General features: G+C 41.4%; 1 protein-coding gene across 6 annotated transcripts in view; it reads left to right on the top strand.

Moving 5' to 3' along the window:
* Positions 1 to 1,310: 1,310 nt before the first annotated feature.
* DDX10 (DEAD-box helicase 10) overlaps positions 1,311 to 19,146 on the top strand; it is a 213,525-nt gene continuing 195,689 nt past the window's right edge. For all 6 annotated transcript variants that reach the window (XR_012672021.1, XM_075140022.1, XM_075140026.1 and 3 more), the window contains exons 1-9: positions 1,311 to 1,565; positions 6,849 to 6,909; positions 7,147 to 7,277; positions 8,837 to 8,995; positions 9,441 to 9,561; positions 11,219 to 11,408; positions 13,767 to 13,893; positions 15,103 to 15,265; positions 16,990 to 17,074. Coding sequence is in view for 5 of the 6 variants with exons in the window: in XM_075140022.1 (XP_074996123.1) it covers positions 1,356 to 1,565; positions 6,849 to 6,909; positions 7,147 to 7,277; positions 8,837 to 8,995; positions 9,441 to 9,561; positions 11,219 to 11,408; positions 13,767 to 13,893; positions 15,103 to 15,265; positions 16,990 to 17,074 (1,247 nt within the window). In the remaining variant the exon portion in view is untranslated. The remainder of the gene's footprint in view (positions 1,566 to 6,848; positions 6,910 to 7,146; positions 7,278 to 8,836; positions 8,996 to 9,440; positions 9,562 to 11,218; positions 11,409 to 13,766; positions 13,894 to 15,102; positions 15,266 to 16,989; positions 17,075 to 19,146) is intronic.

Genomic DNA, 19,146 nt, shown 5'->3' with positions numbered 1-19,146 from the left:
GGTCGGCGGTCGGTGAGCGGTTCTGTTGTGCATTGCCTGCTTTGTGTATTCTGTTATTGTTGTTGTTCTCACTGTTATTATTACTGTTCTACTTAGTTTTATTTCAATTATTAAACTGTTTTTATCTCAACCCGGGAGCTTTCCTACTTGTGCCCTCCCAATTCTCTCCCCCATCCCACCGGGGGGGGGGTGATCGAGCGGCTGCGTGGCGTTTATTTTTGCTGGCTGGGGTTAAACCACGACACTAGCACACCTCAGTTAACACACGGTAGACACTTTATAGTGTATAGAGCAAAAGTTGTCAGTACTTTTTACGTTTATGTTTAGTCGCTCTTGCTTCTATTGGTTCTTGCAATGTCTCGTCTTCAAGTCACAGTGTCCTCCTCCCCTCTTACCGCGCATATTCTGTGGGGAAGGGGCTTGGGTTGGCAGGGGGCTTCCCTGCCCGTGGGTGGGTTTTTACTGTGCTCATTAGGGTAGTTCACCCGTAGTTCAAGTAGTTGTTTCTTTAGTTTTATCGGTGGTTTCTGTTCTCTTAGCGCTTATCTTGGTACTCCCTTATTTGGCCGACTTATCATGTTTCTGCCCCCAAGGCCATGCCCAGTTAACTCTATACAGAGGTTGAAAAATGTGTTTTATTTAATTCCTTGCATACCTCCTCATTTACCTCACCAGAGCCTTCCTGGGATTCACCATTCTTGCTGCATCTAATCCCTCAGATAAACAATGTCAACGTAAACTGAAAGCTAACTCAAACATATGGATTTGATTAGACTATAAAACCACACATCAAACAGAGCTTAGATCCAGCATCTTAAACACACGGCACACCATACATCTTTCAATTGCTTTTTCTTTTTCCCCACATTTGTCAGTTTTTCCCTGTAATAAATTAGCAAATGAAGCATTAACAGACTTGTCACAGAACTCTTCCCCCGATCCCCCACACCACCATACTCCAGAGGATGAAATTTATGAGGGTACTAAGCACACACTCCTCTTCTATTACGGCGTTATTTTTTTTAATGGGTTTTTTTTTTCCGTTCCATAATCTCTATCCTAGAGCACATTTTGCATGCTGCGCCCACAGCTCACTTTTTTGAGTTGTATTTCACGAAGTGTGATTTTTCTTCAAGCCTTGTGCATCCTCTTCACCGTCCCACAGGCCGGGGACGAGCCAGGGCGCCCCGCCGCGCCCCTGGCGGCCGAGCCGCGCTGCGCCGAGCCGCGCCGAGCCGCGCCGAGCCGCGCCGAGCCGAGCCGAGCCGAGCCGCGCCGAGCCCTCCCCCGGCGGCGCGGCCGGCTGACGCGCTCCGGCTGCGCCCAGCCCCGCCCCCGGAGGCCGTGTGCGTCCCATGCGGGGCGGCGGGGGCAGCATGGGCCGGGCCGGCAGCGATGGCGGCGGCGGGCCGGCGGCGATGGACCCGGTGCGCAGCTTCGAGCGCTGGAAGAAGAAGTACACCCGGCGGACGAGGAGGCTGCGGCTGCAGCGCAAGGAGCGGAAGCGGCCCGAGTGGCAGGTGGAGCGGGAGGGCATCGGCCGCCTGGTGCAGCGCTACCCCGAGGTACGGCACGGGCGGGCGGCTGGTGCTGCTGGGCCGGGGCGGGGAGCGAGGGGCGTTGCAGGGCGGGGACGGGAGGGCACTCGCCGGGTGGGCACGGCGGGCCTGCGGGGGGCGGAAAAGCGGCTCCTCTCCTCGTGTGGCGTGTGTGGGGGTAGGGCTGGGGGGAGGAGGAGGAGGAGGGGGATCTCTGAGGGGGGGGTCCCGGGCAGGGGTGGGGAGCACTCCTAGTTGAGGGGGCTGTTCCTCTGGCTGTTGGCGGTGCCTGCAGGTAACAGGTTTGGTGGGTGGCACTGCTCAGTGGCAGGCAGAAGGGCTTTCACCTCCATGAGGCAGGGATGATCCTCCATTCCTTTCCTTTCCTTTCTCCCCCGAGGCAGAGGAGGAGAGGGCAGTAACCGCAGTCCCGGTGGTTCTGGTGGAGGTGACTGTGGGCAGGCTGTGGAGCCAGGGGTAGTGAGGCCCTCAGGAGGGGAGCGAGTGGTTGAGAGTGTGGTGGAGAAGCAGATGGGGGAATGGTTGTAACCAGTGGCACTTGACCCTTCTGACCAGGCAGCACGGATGTCTCGCCGTTGGAGATGGGACACGTTTGTCTCCATAGAAGATGCCCTACAGGCAAACATCATTTTAGAAGAGTATGTTGATTAACAGCCAGTCAGGAATATAGGTATTTGAATGTTAGAGCCAGGGTCAAGGGTGTTGGCTTTGTCACCCAGATTCCCGTGAACTCCTCTGAGAGATGGTCGGCTTTTGAGCCATACTGATTAGCAGAAAGTACTGTAATTGTGAATAACAGCTTAGATGTGCTCTGCCTGTGATGTTGCTCTAAGTCCTGCCAACTTTTGCTGAATTTGCAGCTACTGCTGGGAAGGAGCATAGCCATTGTACTTGGTTATGCAGCACTCAGTGTAGCTGATAGTAGAGACTTTTTGGTGGTTGTAATTTGATTGAGCAGAAAGTAATGACAAGAGGTATAGAAGAAACATGTCTGTTGCCACGGAGAGGTCATGATAGGTCCTTTGGTTAAGATTCAGCAAGTTAGTATTTTGAAGCTTCACACAATGTTGGCTTTACTGGTTTGAAAGCAAATGGTATGGTTCCAAAGATGGTCAAATTACTGTTTTAAATCACAGATCATTTTTCAGGGAAAAAAATGGACTTATCATTCATTGTTTTTATATAAAAATTAAAGATGGTAACTACATAAATGATTAATACATTTTGTTGTGGACAAATTTTGAGTCAACTTGTTTTGGCAATATTTTTCTACTCACTGTAGAAATAGAGGACTTGGATGCTGACTGTGAAAGCAGACTACTCGAATTGTTAGAGGCTTGTATTGTGCTGAGTGGGATGACCACTGGTAGGTATGTGTCTTTCATTGTGGAATGAAGAACCTCCTACATTACTACAGTACTGTTGGACTACTTGTTATAACCTAGACTTAGAGAGTTGCCTCTGCATGGTCTCTGGAGGGTGTGTGTCTGAGCAAGAGAGAGAAACTGAGTTAAAGCAACTTGGCAAAGACTGGGTACAGAGTTTGTGAACTCTCTGCACAGATCCCAGGGTGGTGGGCTTATTGTTTATATACCACATTGCAGTATATATGCAATAGATTGCTTTCTATTTCTGTGTATTTGAACACAGACAGGGAGGTGTGTAGTGAAATTAATTTTGCACGTTGTCAGGCCCTAATAGTTTCTACATTTGAGAATAGCTTGCATTTACTTGATAATGCCACACGCAAATTAGGCTGCTGCGTTACCTTTGGGTGCTATGGCAAGATCTAGCTATTCGTTCTTCTCTATCTCTTGCTTTGGAGTCCCATCACTGGTCATTTAATACTCTGAGCAGTCAATCACCATCAGTCTCGCAGATAAAGTGATCGAGTTCAGGGGATAGCTTTTCTTCTATTATTAGTATTAGTATACCATTATTAGTTTTCTATAATAGGCAGAGCCTGCAGAAGGCTTGGTACTTAAAACATATATAAGGCTGATCTAACAGCTCAACAGCTTTTCATTTGAGACCTCCTCTGGAATTGTTATCAGGAGTTGTCAGGAACATCTGAGGACCATTTTGCTTGGTCCCTATGTTGGGAGGTTTCTGTTCAGCAATCTGTTAGAGATAAACGATACCTATTAGAAATGCGCAAGTTGTGTAAGCTCGGAGTTTGACATCTGGAAATCTCAGTTTATGGATGCTAGTCAGTATTCATTCAAAGCTGGGTTGTCTGCCTTCCTCTTCATGTGCTCAGGCTTTATAGATACAGTAGTCTCTTTATTTTTTTCCTGAGTTCTGTGGTTTTTTTCTGTCCTGCTGCTATTGATTGTTGTGAACTTTGCCAGTGGAAGCTGTCACATCTTTTGATGATCTCCTATCAGCTAGAACAAACTTGAAAGTATTACATTTTTCTTAAGATCTCTACTTGACATCTCAGCATATTTGTAAATCATTCAGCCAACTCATGGACTCAAACACACGCTTTTGGGGGTTGTGTGTGTGTGTGTGTGTTTGTGTAATTAACAGCTCTCAAGTATGCTGTAGAGGTGAACGGAGACAGAGAAGTAAATTAGTAGGTGTGAGGACAATTAATTACTTTTTTAGTATGTTTTGTACCCTGTAGGACAGCTCTAAAGAATTAAGTGTACCAAGCGCTAGAGGTTGGTGAATCTGGTGAGCTTCAGGACATAGATGGACTCTTCTTGTCCCAGTCAGGTAGATGCAAGATTGCTGCAGTTCTGGGTCCCCAAGTCCAGCCTGCAGTGAGGGTGAGCGTGTATTCCCAGTCGGTACACATGTGTGCACACACACGTGCGGCCACAGATGAACACAGACAGAGCAGTGCCTTTATCAGCCCCTGCGCAGACACGCACAGTGCTTGCATACATGTGAACAGCGTGGGCGGCACATACTGTCCTCTCTTTCTGATCAGGATTAACATCCACTAGTGAAATACTTACCCACACGTGGAAAATGGGCCTCTCCGGTAGCTGGCATTGGCTACTCAGTCTGCCTCAGAGCTGGCCTCAGGTGCTGGCATCAGCACCCACCAACCACTGAGGTCCATGGTCCCACTCCGGTTGCCGGCGCTCGGCTTTCATGCTGCTGCCCACTAGTCTGGCTTGAAGGTTGCTGGTGGTCTCTTATGCGGGCTCAGAATAGAGAGTGTGCCCACAAAGAAGAAGGATAGAAAGAATGCAAGAGTAATTATTATTAGTAGTAAATAATTATTTACATCATTATATAAGAATATCTAGTAAGACTGCAGGGCTGGCTGTGGTGATGGAGTGCAAGCGTACTGACCAGCCAGGTGTTACCCAGGACCAGCCCTTTTTATCCCCTTTTCCCTCTATTTTCTCAGACTGGTTCCTCCCCAGTCCACCTTGTTCCCTCCTTTTCCCTGCCTTTGATCCTTCCCCTAAACATCCCATAAGAAGTCTTGCACATTCCCACAACCCCCTTAATACACGTTGTAGAGACGTTGTAGAACATCTCCAAATGCTTTTCCCCTGCAGCCCCCCGTGAGCCCCACACCCCTTCAGGCGCTCATCCCCGTCAGCCTGGGAGGGGGTGGCCCCACTGGCTCCTCGGGGGGGTTCACCCAGGGACCATGGGCTGTCCCCTCTCCTCCGACCGTCCCAGGGAGCAGCTGAGTCAGGGTGCTTAACTTGATGCGCAGTGATGACGTTGGTGGGGCTCCTTCCCCGATGTTGTCCACCAATTCTTGTGGGGTCTTTGTGTTCGCAGTGATTAATCTTCAATCACATAACCTAATGCTAAGTATATGCAAAAAAATCTTGACACTGGAACTGTAGGGTCAAAATGGAAAATGGAGTGGGGGAGAAATGTGTTTGTTATCTGGAGCTATTTCTTGAAACATCCTCATTGCTTCAAGGGATCTGAAAATACAGATGGACAGCTTGGCTCTGGTAAGGTTGTAGGGAGGCTGCCAGCAGTGTTTGCATGTGATCCTTGCAGATGAAGGAGTCCGCCTTTATGCACTCACAAGTGCAGGTGAGCTGCTTTTTTTCAGGAAGATAACAGCTGTGTGCTTTGCAGCATAGTAATGTTTCTTTCTTAAGCCGGAATGGTTAAAAGAGAAGGGGGGTAAGAGCTCTGAGTTCCATTTTATGGGATAGGACTATCATTACTCCATTTGCAGTAGCTTCCAAAACCAAACTGCTCCTCTGTGGATATTCCCAGGAAAATGAATTTATGCTTAGCGTGCATGAATCATAAATGCAGTGCTTGTTTCAGCCACGCAGAAATATGAAATAATTAGCTAGTTATCTGTTTTGCCACAGATATTTTATTATAATCTCTATTGACAGTTAGTCTGACTGGGACAGTTTTGGAGAAAAAGGCTGCAGACGTTCTGATTTTTGGAGATACTGTATGCATGTGAAATGCTTAGCATGAGATTTAATTGCAAGTTATGTCTGGGGCTTGTGGCATGCTGCATTGTAGAAAATTTAGACCTTGCTTGCATACTGCAATATCTTTTTAAAATGTGATTTTAAAAAAACTTTTTATTTTTTTTTCTGAAGAATACTGCATCCAGCTTTGGACCCCCAAATACGAAAAAGACATCAATAAAGTGGATCCAGTTCAGTGGAGGGCCATTGAAATGGTGGGGGCTGGAGCATTTGCCCTGTGAGGAGAGGCTGGGGGAGATGGACTTGTCAGTCTGGAGCAGAGATAGCTTTGGGGTTGGGATGGGGACCTTACAGAAGCCCCCAGTGCCCCTGGGGAGATCACTGAGGAGATGGTGCAGGGTGGAAGGATGTGAGAGAACAGGTGTAAGTTGACAGAAGAGAGGCTCAGCCTGGCACAATTTTTGCCCCTGAGGGCAGTCAGTCAGAGGCACAGGTTGCGCGGAGAGGCTGTCCAGTCTCTGTCCTTCAATGATTTCAAGACCCAACTGGATGAAGCTCTGAGCTACCTGGTCTGACCTCAGAGCTGACCTGCTGTGAGCAGGAGGTTGGACCAGAGGCCTCCTGAGGTCCTTTTCAGCTGAAATTGTTCTGTGATTTCATGATGATATGAGCTTTAAATTGCACTACTAGCCTGCATGATTAATGTATATCTTATTAGTTACTGAACAGTTTATGGTAGAAGAGAGGTTTGGCTTAGGTCAAACTAGTAGAGATTGCCTGACCAGCTAACTTGGACCAGGTCATACTAAATTACTACATATTTATATTAACAGCAACTTAAAGAATCCTATTTAATTTCTCTGTTATGCTTAGATTGTAAGCACTGATTAAACTTGTTTTGTTTCAGATAAATGCAAGTGAAATTCAAAGATTTTCAGATTTTCCGTTGTCAAAAAAAACCCTAAAAGGTGAGTACAAAAGTTTTTTTTTTAAGTAATTTAAATAAAAATGAATGTATAATGTATAATTTACCTGCATCTGAACATTTTTTTGCTTTAAACTAAGTTTTAGGTAAGTGTTGCCATGTACAGTGTTTTCTAAACAGAGGAATGCAGCTCTGAGCAAGACAAAAATAAAGATTTTTTTTTTCTTTTTTTTTCCCCTTCCCCTCCCACACTCTTCTCTTCCTACACTGCAAATACTAGGATTGCAGGAAGCTCAGTATCGCATGGTAACGGAGATACAGAGGCAAACCATAGGTTTGGCTTTACAAGGTAAAGATGTACTTGGAGCTGCAAAGACTGGATCAGGCAAAACCTTGGCTTTTATTGTCCCAGTAAGTAATTTACATCCTCCATTTGTACTTAAACCAAGTTATCTGGGAAGTATTGGATGTCAAACAGCTTAGGTTAATAGATCCTGGGAGAAAAGTTATAATTCACTTGATCTAAATGTTCCAAGAAAGCTAAGATACTAATTTAATAAAGCTGCTTGAGGTTCTGAAAGAAGTATATTTTTGGCCCTAAGAATATTCTGACACATAGAAATTCCATTTTGATCCTTACATTAGTAGACCCTGTGTGATTTAGGAAGTGCTTTGTTTTTGTCTCAGGAATCTGTTTTCCTGGTGTAACTCTAGTTGTCCAATTCTTTTAAAATTTGAAAACTAAGTGTATGGAATAGAATGGTGAAATTTCTTCAGTTCCTTGGACTTTTTTTAGATGGGTGGTTTTCACCCCTTTAAAATTTTAGGATTTGGACCTTATATAGCAAACTTAAGCTTAGTGATTGTGGACTTCCATTTCCTTGTCTTTTGTGGACTCCTTAGAAATCACTTCCAGGTGCAAGCAGGAAAACAGGATGGAAACCCCTGTCATGGATAATACATGTTTGACTGTTTTACTCGAAGTATCATGCTCTGCATTTCATTTCTTCAAGTTGCAGCCTATTCTGTCAGTAACTGTGGGAACAGGAGTAGGTGTTTTGAATACCCTCTCTGGTTGAGAAGACTTATGCTTTATGCTGGTTTTGTTAAAATTTATTTTTTATTAGTAAAGAATAAAAAAAATTTAGGTGGCTTCAAAGGATAGTTGTGAACTTGAGAAATAAAAGTGGCATTGCTCAGTTAGTTAATCTAGGAGTAGAAGTACTTTGTTTTACAAACCTTATTTTAAAACAGTTTTAGGGGAGAAAAGTGTTAAGAGAGGAGCTGGAGAGATGAAGAGTGAAAAAAAAAAATTAGTTGTACAAGGATGCTTAACAGCCTTCAGTATTTCAGAATGCTTCAGGTATTGATACCTATGAAACCTTTGTGTTAGGATTAGCTAAGACAGTGTTTCTGCAGTGTGAATTCATAAGAGGAGGAATAATCCTGGTTTGAGGTTTATGACAACTTTGTTTGGAATGCTCTGTGTATAGCATATGTGGATAGTACTGCTAATTAAATTAATTAAAGTAACTGGAATTAAAGCTGCAATAATTTACTTTTCTCTAGTTGCTCATTCTGTTTCTGGTTCCCACAAAACCTTACGAGCAGGGAGGTTTCTTGTGTTTTTCTACATCTGATTTCTATTCTCGTATAAATGATTAAGGCTTAATTTTCAGAATTTAGCAGAGTAGGATTAATTGTGCAGTAAAATGTTTACGATTTACCACCCATTACTGTCTGTCATAGATTGATGCTGGGGAACTTTGCTACAGCAAGTATCATTACCATCAGTTAGAATTGATATATAATCAAACTATGTGAACTGTATACTGATGTTTCTTCAAGTCGTTATTTTAATTAGTGTGGCTTTATCTTTTTTTTTTATAATACATTTTGATACAAATTTTTTGTTGTTACATCTCTTCCTTCTGAGATTTTTATAATGAGAATATGGTAATTTTTTTCAGGCTTTGGAACTCCTGTATCGCCATCAGTGGACTTCGGCTGATGGACTGGGAGTTTTGATAATATCGCCTACTCGAGAACTGGCATATCAAACCTTCAAGGTTCTGCGTAAAGTGGGAAAGAATCATGAGTTCTCAGCTGGCCTTGTCATTGGAGGAAAGGTGTGTCCTCTCTTGGAGTTTGCTGTATGGAAGCATAAATAAATGCTATATTAAGTGCTAGTTTAGGAAGGAAATCCTGGAAATGAAAAGTGAGGGAAGAGAGTAGTTAATGGGAACCTATCAATGACCCACTCATTTTCTTGTGTGTGTACTCTGTGTTCTTTGAAGCTTTTGCATATTTACAGTCTTTCCGGGTTACTGGATGGACCCTCCGGACAGGCCTTCCAGGACTATCCTGTTAATTTAGATTATTCTGAAACACTTTTTGCTCAAGCCACCAGTATGTGCATGCTGAAGAAATTGTGATATCTTTGTAGAAAGAGGAAAGGCTGATCCTTGACTATTCTTTCTAAAAACTATCAATATGTTAAGCTGGCCTGATCATCTCTGGTACTGGACTTCTTGTGTGAACAACTAGAGCTAAGCTGGTTTAACTCCTTTTCAGGATCTGAAAGAAGAGTCTGAAAGAATCCACCACATAAATATGCTAATTTGCACTCCAGGACGGCTTCTACAGCACATGGATGAAACTTCATATTTCTATGCATCCGATCTGCAAATGTTGAGTAAGTTTTTTAAGTACTTGAAAGTACTCAGAAATATTTTGTAATAGTTCATAATTGTGTGGAGCACTTCCTTGGGTAAAAAGTTTATCCTAGTCATGGTATGTAGATGAAATGGCATTTAAGTTCACACATGTGCAAATTAAAATAGAAAACAAGAAAACCCCTTTCTTGTGTGTACTTTCTCTCAAACAGTTGCTGAGCATGCCTTCCGTAGGATGATAGGAACAAGTAGGTGAGTTAGGAAGTGTTGTGGTTTAACTGGCAGGCAGCCAAACACCAGGCAGCCGCTTGCTCACTCCCCCCCGCCCCAGTGGGACGGGGAGAGAATCAGAAGGGTAAGAGTGAGAAAAACTCGTGGGTTGAGATAAAGACAGTTTAATAGACCAGAAAAGGGAAAATAATAATAATAATAATGATAGAATATACAAAATGAGTGATGCACAATGCAATTGCTCACCACCCGCGCTGACCGATAACCAAGTAGCGATCGGTACTTCCTGGATCACGCCTACCCTTCATATACTGAGCATGACGTCACAAGGTATGGAATACTCCGTTGGCCGGCTGGGCTGGCTGTCCTGACTATGTTCCCTCCCATCTTGTGCACCTAGCTCGGTCGGTAGAACATGGGAGCTGTCCTTGATTAGGAGAGTACTTAGCAACAACTGAAAACATCAGTGTGTTATCAACATTCTTCTCATACTAAATCCAAAACACAGCACTAGGAAGAAATTTAACCCTATCCCAGCCGAAACCAGGACAGTAAGGAACCCCAAACCAAATGTAGTGTCCCATATAATCCTTTAAATGTGTCTTGGCTAACACTGGCCTTTCCTTTCTGGCTACGGCTCTCGTGTTTTTCTTGACGTGATAATTAACTATATGGAATGTCCATTGCAGTGTGTGTGTTTTGGGCCTGTTCTAGAAAACACTTTTCTTTGAATTTTAAGACAGATTGCTGCTCCTTTCATTGTTTTATTAGCATTGTTAACATTCTTTTCATCCTTCCAAGCTGAATAAAAATTTCAGTGTAATGAAAAGGTTTGCCTGCCACTAAGAACTGCGTAATCTTTAGCATAGCTTGAGGAACTTAGAAGCAGTTAAGAAGCTAATGAAGCTGATAAAATGTGAAATTATGCTTGCTACACTTACTACAGTTCATGGCAGTTAGACAAGAACTGCATTAAACGTAGGCCCTTTTCTTAAAGCTTTGTCTCTGTGCTACTCTGTTTATTCCCTGTGTTTCAATGCTAAATTCAGCTTAGGTACAGGAGAGTCTGTTTTGCTCTGTCATGAATAGTACAGCACTGTTTTATATTCCGTGCTTTTGTTTCAGTAATAGGACAGGGGGTTTTTAATTTGCAGTCTGTCTGCAAATTACTGAACTGTTTACTTGAAATGCTATCTTTATGCTTCAGCATGTGAAACTGAGGGCTGTAGTGTATAGATCATTGCAAATCCTATGACTTCTATTGCACTTTTTTAAAAAACATTTTATGGAGTATATCTAAAGAGAATCCTGTCATATACAGTAATTAAGCTAGTCTCTGCAGTTTAAGTAGGCATGGATTTTTGTACTATATGGATTTGATGTATGTTTTTTTTTAATATAAATAAAGCTAAAACCAGATTTTCTCAAATATATGTCTCAATTCAGTTCTTGATGAAGCTGATAGAATTCTAGACATGGGGTTTGCTGATACAATGAATGCAATCATAGAAAATCTACCTAAGAAACGCCAGACCTTGCTTTTTTCTGCAACACAAACAAAATCAGTGAAGGATCTTGCACGGCTGAGTCTGAAAGATCCAGAATATGTTTGGGTTCATGAGAAAGCCAAATTCAGGTATGTTGGGATAATTTTTTTTTTTCCTGGGGGGATTAAACAGATGGTGATCCTACTTGCTTCTCTGACTGTTGGTTTCCTGAATCAGAAGTTACTTCATGCCTCCTTCTTGCAGTGTCTGATCCTGTTGTGTGCCTTCCTGAAAGCAAGGAATTTCCAGATAAGAGGGTACTGGTTGTGACTGATTCATTACAGGGAGGCTGAACCTGCACTTCCCTTGTGGCTCCTCAGGCAGTTTCACAAACTGGAAATTTTCTTCCTCAGGAGCAAGCCCCAGAGTGTGTTATAGCCTGGATGGAGTAGTGTCCTGGCTGTAGCACTCGCTTCTGAATTGCTACTTTTTTGTTGTTTGGCTTCCTTACCTCCTGTGTGTGCACACTTGCTGTGCAGAACCACCAGATGTGTTGCACAAATACAGTGCTTCTGTACGCTGTTGATAAATCTGGCTTTCCAAGAAAATGCTACTCTATTGGGAAAGTGCAGAATGATAGTCTTGTTTGTGTATTCAATATTAGGTGCCCAAAGGAAAGCATGTGGCATTAGAATCATAGAATAGTTGGGTTGGAAGGGACCTTTAAAGGTCATCTAGTCCAACCCCCCTGCTGTGGGCAGGGACATCTTCAACTAGATCAGGTTGCTCAGAGCCCCGTCCAACCTGACCTTGAATGTTTCCAGGGATGGGGCATCTACCACCTCTCTGGGCAACCTGTGCCAGTGTTTCACCAATTACTCCATGTGCATTAAGTCTTGCGGCTTCCTGACATGCTGGGTTTACTGTGCATATGAAATAAATTTGTCATGCCATACAGTGTGGATCAGAATGGGAAGCTCTTGTGAGAAGTGAAGTATATGGTCTGCCAAGCTCAAAAAATTTAATGTGTCACTAAATGAAAACAAAATGCATGTTGTTTTTCGGCACTTTTTTTTTCTTTTGAAATCTAAGTGAAGAACGTTACTTAATATTTTGCATTTCTGTGGGTTCTATCATCTAAGTGTCAAATTGCTTATGAGCATGTATGATTTTTTTCCTGCTTTTCTATGAAGTATGCATATATTTCCATATGTAAGACGCAGGAGAAAGGTGAAGCACAGTGATAAAAATGGCTTTCCCAAGAGCAAGCAAAAAATCAGCAAAATGAACAGCAGAATCAGGTTGAATCCTGAGGCAGTTTTAACTATTTGATTTGATTATCCTCTGTATTGTACTGCAAATACCTTTTTTTTTTTTTAATCAGTAGTACTACCAAAGGCATCTTAAATAAGCATGATTGCCAGAGAAAATTGTGTGGTTAATATCCTCTTAGCAGGAGAGGATGTACAAGCCTATTATGTAGTCTTCATTTTGAGGACTGACTGTACATCTGTTTCACAGATCTTGCATTTTTTGTGAAGTCTATTTTAAATGACATAATTTAAAAAAAATATTTGGGAGAGTGCAATTACATAAGAAACTGAATCAAAAAAAAATTATTAATTTGTTTTAGAATTTACTGCCTTAGTATACAATAGGTTATTGCCTTATGAAAACAGTTTCCTCTGAAAGAATTACAAAGCAAAAGGTGCTGTGGCATAATTCAAATTGATTAGCAGAAAAAAACCTGGAGCACTGTCTTATAATTTCATTCTCTCAAGTGGCACCTTTAATAAAATAATTTTGAATTCCCTTGGTCTGTTTAGGGTGAAGCAGAGGAACTGTGAGAGATGAGCATTTAGATGTATTTCAAGGACAAATATGCCAAAGAATTTTTTTTTTTTTTTTTAGTTTAGTTTATTTTGTAAAGAACGGAGAGGTGAGTTAAGATGACAATTCAGAGCTTTGCAAAGTCACTTTGCATGTCAGGGTGTAATCAGTAGAAGTACATCAATGCTCATTTTTTGTGTGTGATTAGACTGTGCTTTGACGTTGCCTTAACCACAAATGATGCTGTAATAGGACTAATAGACAAAATTGCATTTTAAGTCAAGGCAATTTGAATGCCGCTGCTTAGACATGGAAAGAGTTTGGCTTGCTAGTAGTAAATGAATTTAGAAGTAATGTCAAAAGTTGTCCCCTCCTCCCCGCTGGCTTTTAGTAAGGAAATAGATTAATCTTTCAAGAGTAGCTTTCTAGTGGAGCTGCTAAGAGTTATTCCTCAAAGTGGGAGAACTTTCCAGCCTGACTTTTTTTTTTCTTTTTTTCTTTTTTTTTCTTCTTTTTCTGGGTATTTGTCAGACACTCTTAACTTAAAAGAAAGGACAGGCAGCTCTATAGATACTGTATGCCTGTATATTCTCTCTCTTCCCTTCTTTTCTTTCTCATTTTAATGTTGTGGGAACTAACGGTATCTAAATGTACTTTTGGGGCTTTTTTTTTTTTAGCACCCCGGCAACTTTGGATCAGAACTATGTTGTCTGTGAGCTTCAGCAAAAAGTAAACATGTTATACTCTTTCCTGAGAAGTCACTTGAAAAAGAAGAGCATTGTGTTTTTTGCAAGCTGTAAAGAGGTATGGCTATTTCCTCCCCCCCGTACCATTTTAAAACTGTTAAAATTAAGATATTCCTGTAGATGTCAAGGCACCAGAGAGGTGAGATTCTGGACTAGTTTGCAACAGGAAATTGGGGGAGGAACCAAACATCACCTACTCCTGTAGGCACGTCATGTAGGGCTTGGCTGCTGGGAAGCTCAGCGACCCAGCAGGAAGGTCCTGGAGATCTCGGTGCACTCAGCCATTTTTGTGGTCTGCTGTTAAAAACGAATTCTAAAAGTTATGTGACTAAGGGCCAGCTCTTTCAGTTTTGTCTCATCACACATTTCGTAGTTGGGTTACAGAGTATTTTAATAGTTGTACCTATTTTCTTTACAAGCTTTTAAATCTGCCTATCTAAGAAATTGTAATTGTGAAATAGTGCAGGGAGAGGTTTTTCTTATGGTTATATAGGAAGTAATCCTTCAAGTGTAAACGTCCTGGGACTATTCTGTTGAAGTTATTTGATTGTGTTTGTATGGCACAGGTATTTATTCCTATAACTACTGCATGTATCGAATATTTTACAACATACAATGCTGTAGTAAATATTCATTGCAGTTCTTCCACTTGTGTGAGAGGTTACAATGTTTTTGTTCTGCAGTTGGCTGGTGAGTACAGTGAGGTGGTAGGCTTAGTTGTACATAAATTCTCCGAGCTGCAGCTGTACTGCAATATATGCAGCTTCTGTAATTATTTGCTTAAAAGCTGCCTGGTATAAAATAATGCTGCATCATGGTACTGTATGTAAAAGTAAACAGACTGCTTTTATAAGAGAAGCTGTTGAAGCTTGAAATAGTAAACCAAGACTGTGTAGACTGCTTTGAGTGCAAGCATAAGACACTACACCCCTCCAGTATTGTCTAAAAGCAGTGCTTCTGGTGGACTTTTGATGCTTCGGTCCCTTGCATACACCTAATTAGTCATGTCCCAAGTTGTTCTTGCTGTTACCTACTCTGGTTCCTTTTAGGAAATGCCATCAAAAGGCATGCCAATCTTGTGCCACAGTTCATTTCCTCTTTTAGTACCTGGGCATGTGACAAAGTCTGAAAATAGCATCTCTTGTCTCTGATGTGGAGAAAAGTGTATTTTATTTGATGTGCTAAGTCAGTTGCTATATACTGGATATGATCTTAACAAGTTTAACATTGCATGGTAATTTTTTTTTCCCCCTGATTTGTTGGGTAGGTCCAGTATCTGTTCAGAGTGTTCTGTAAGCTTCAGCCTGGTCTTCCTGTACTGGCACTCCATGGCAAGCAGCATCAGATGAAGAGAATGGAAGTCTACACTTGTTTTGTTCGGAAAAAGGCAGCAGTACTTTTTGCTACAGATATTGCAGCTCGTGGCCTGGGTATGTACCCACAGAAGCAATAGTTGTTCACAAAGGGATGATCTAATCCTGTTGAGACTTTATCAGTGATAGTATGCTCTGAAGACCAACCTGATTTGTAAGAAATGAAGCTGTAGTTTGCTTAAATGCTTATTAAGGTCTCTCAGAAGAGATATGCTTCTTGGAGTTCTGCCGTTTCTTTACTGAAGAAACTTCATTTGTGCTTATTTTTTCTTTTTGTCCCAGAAAGACCTATGTTGTCACTAGTTTTGTAATGACATTTGTTAGTGAGGTAGTCGGTGGAAGCTGTCTTTTATTTATTTATTTATTCATTAAAGTCTGTAGACAATCCAGTTTTTCCAGCCATGTTCTGTGACAAATATCTGGAACGAGGGAAAATGGAAATTGTGATGTATTTGCTTACTGCATGCCTTAAGGCAAGATTTCAGCAGTTTTAAGTATTTCTGATGTGCCTGTATTCTGCGGGTTATTCCAGAATATAAAAAATTGCTAACCTACCAGGATGTGGAAATGAAAACCTGAAGAAATTTTAATGTCTGAACTATGAATGGCATTATAGGACTGTATTCTTAAGGAGGCAGAAAAATAGATGAGGGGAAAAAGCAAGAATATTTATAGGACCTGTTTGCTTGAGTTTCTTTCCTCTCGTCATTACCTGTGAATTATGATTTACTTCTTTATATTTTCAGTGGATGCTTTGGACTTTTTTTTTTTTTAGTACTTGGAGGCATTTAGGTGTGACACAGAACTGTTTTCAGGAGTCTACTCCTATCCCTGGAAACATTCAAGGTCAGGTTGGATGGGGCTTTGAGCAACCTGATCTAGTTGAAGATGTCCCTGCCCATGGCAGGTGGGTTGGACTAGATGACCTTTAAAGGTCCCTTCTAACCCAAACTATTCTATGATTCTTTCAGATAGCAAACTCTGTTGTACAAAATGTAAGGTTTTATCAGTATGCTACAAAAGGAAGGAAGGTGCTCTAAAAACTGAAGGCAGAAATGAAAACTGTTTATCATACCTCCTACACTGCTGAAATCTCACTAGCGAGCATCTAATGTGGGTATGGTTTGGGTTTAGAGTGTAGGTATAATTGTGGAATACAGCGCAGCTACAGACTTGGTCAGCAAGTAACACAAACTTACTCAGATGCAAAGCACGCTGCTGTTGGATGAAGTGCAGCAGTTAGAAAATGTTTATTAATAATATCATTCACATTCAATGTTGGCTTCTTTGTCAGGCTTAGACCCCCTCCTGTCTTTGAGAGGGACAATGATACTTCTGTATGCGGATAGCTGAAGTAGTGCTGTCTCGCCACAGCTTACTTCAAACCCCGGTTGTGTAGGATATTGATACTGTAGGTGAAAAGTGTGTCAGATATTGTTATTTAATTATTAAATGTAGTGGTGTTTTATCATCTGTGTGACACAAAGCATGTCTGTTCTTGTCAAGTGTGAAATTATGTTCCATTCAGTGTATTGTCATAATTTAGGAAATGAGGACACCATTAATTTTAGCTTTCTTTGATGAAGAGGGTGATTGTTTACGATATGCTAATACATGCAATTAATTTTATTGTTATTTCAGAGGTTGCACCCAATGTCTGTAAATTGGTCTAAATGATGGTTCTTACAAGAATTAATGCTCCAAAATAATACATTGCTCTTGAATAGGAGGATTTTGAGTACAGTGAGCTTAAATTTTGACATATTTTTTTCTTTGCACAGATTTTCCAGCAGTGAACTGGGTCATTCAGTTTGATTGTCCAGAAGATGCAAACACATACATCCACAGAGTGGGAAGAACAGCCAGGTTTGTTTTCACTTTTTATTAAGGTTTTAATGTTTAAAACTAGATCGCTATAGGGACAGATAATTGGCTAAAGACTCACTTGAAAAAAATCAAGATATAAATTGGAAAGAAAAAAGGGCTGTTATCACCAAAAGACTCTTTTGATTACTTAAGAGTAGTGGTTTGACTTAATAATTCTTAGTGAGCTTCAGAGACTCCTTACAGGAGACAGAAAAAATATGCTCAGTTGTTAAATCTGATCAGGGAAGACTAATAATGAGGAAGCAAAAAATCTTCTTTTGCCCTTGGCAGGATTACCTCAAAGGCTGAGTTGTGCATGTTTGTGGGTGGAAAAGCTTGTTTTGCCACCGCCATTTATAGATAAACAAGGCTTTAGACTGTGAATCCAATTTCTCTGTGTCATTGAAGACTCTTCAAAAGAATGGAAATATTTCTTCCTTATTTTAATTTGGGGAGGAAGGAATCAAATAATGTTAATTACAGGTTAAATTTTTAATTTTCTAAGTCTTTTGTAGAATTACATTCTTAGGGATAGCTTTAGTTAAAATATTTGTGGCTGAGCCTTTGTGATGGAAGGGAGTTACCCAGATATACAATTGCAAACCTTGTCCTTGATCTCTGAAGTAGATTTTTTAAGAGAAACAGGAGTTGTTATTGTGTATAATTCAGTAGGTCAAAAACTTTACGCAATTGTCTGAAGGATGAAATGCAAGACCTGGCATTATATCTTGTACATAATTTAATTTGTTTGTAGTAGGATTTTATCATCTTTGTTGCAATATAGGCAAAAGTCAAACCTAATGACAGAACGGTTTCTTAGAATAGGACTTCAGCACTCTGCTCTATAGGACTTTGAAGTCTGTCTTTCTGGATCAGATGGCATTAAATTTTGGTGACTGTGACAGGAGTGTGTACTTCCAACCCTCTTTCAGAATGTGGAAGTTCTAGCCATGTTTTCATTGTAATTGGTAACTCTGTAATTAGCAATTATAATTGGTAATTCTGTCCCATTCTGTCCTGTGTTCTCCATTTTCCTATCTACCTGTCATAATAGGAGGGAATAATAAATTTTTAAATGCTTTTAGAAAAAAACTGTCTATGAACAAAACCAATGAATGTTATATATAACTAGATAAAACATGTAGCTATTTGGCTGAATTCAAATCTAGCTGTAATTTCATGCATCCCAATTGAGAGAAAAGCATATAGGCTTAGAATTCTGGGGGGGGTGTGGTATTGTGTTGTTTGTTTTTTTTTTTTTTCCCCTTTTTTTTAATCCTGTGTGGCTTCCACAGGCGGCTTGTAATTTTGTCTTTATGGCATACTGTCATCGTGGAAGGGAAAACAATGTGTTTGGCACTGTTTAATTGGCAGTTTCTGGGAGGCTTGTTGAGCTCTTCCCGAGCTGTGTCACCGAGTTAAAGCAGGTACCTCCCTGGAGTTATAATCCTCAGCCTTGTCCCAGTTCTCATTAGGTGCTGAGAAGAGTGATTGTAAGTAGGTTTAGAGAGGGGAAGCAGCTACATAAAGACAAATAACCCCCCTTTTCCACAAAGCTTTTAATAAAATGTCACTCTGATGAGGACGTTAGCCTTGCAACCTTAAGGGTCTGTCTTCAGCGGCTTCTTAAATAGAATCTTCTTTGATTGCTTGAGGGCCAGATTTAGGCAGAAAATTGGGGCAGCGAGTCTGTCCCGCAGGCCACGGGCTGTGCCTGATGCCTGCCCCTTGCTTCACCGGGCTGTCATGTGCATTTCCCTTTACGTGAATTTCTCAGTAGCCAGAGCTTACTGAGACTGGGAGTATGTCTGAGCAAGTTGTTTGAGCTGGCAGGGTGGTGACTGATGCTGCAAACAAATTCCTTCTGTAGGAAAAGCTTTATGGGTATTTTCTGTCTCTTAATCTGTTACAAAGATCAAGGAAGGTTCTGCCTACGCTGGGCTTTCACTTCGGAGAAAGATAGAGGCTCTCTCTGTCCTGAAAGTAAAGCAGTCCTGGAAAGTGATTTGTTTAGGGAACCTAACAGCATGAAATAAATCTTTGAAAATAAAACAAGGGAGAAGTCCAATACT

Source organism: Calonectris borealis, chromosome 1, assembly GCF_964195595.1.
Source record: "Calonectris borealis chromosome 1, bCalBor7.hap1.2, whole genome shotgun sequence".
Lineage (NCBI taxonomy): Eukaryota > Metazoa > Chordata > Aves > Procellariiformes > Procellariidae > Calonectris > Calonectris borealis.
Note: the sequence above shows the minus strand (reverse complement) of the source record. Positions and strands in the feature narration are given on the sequence as shown.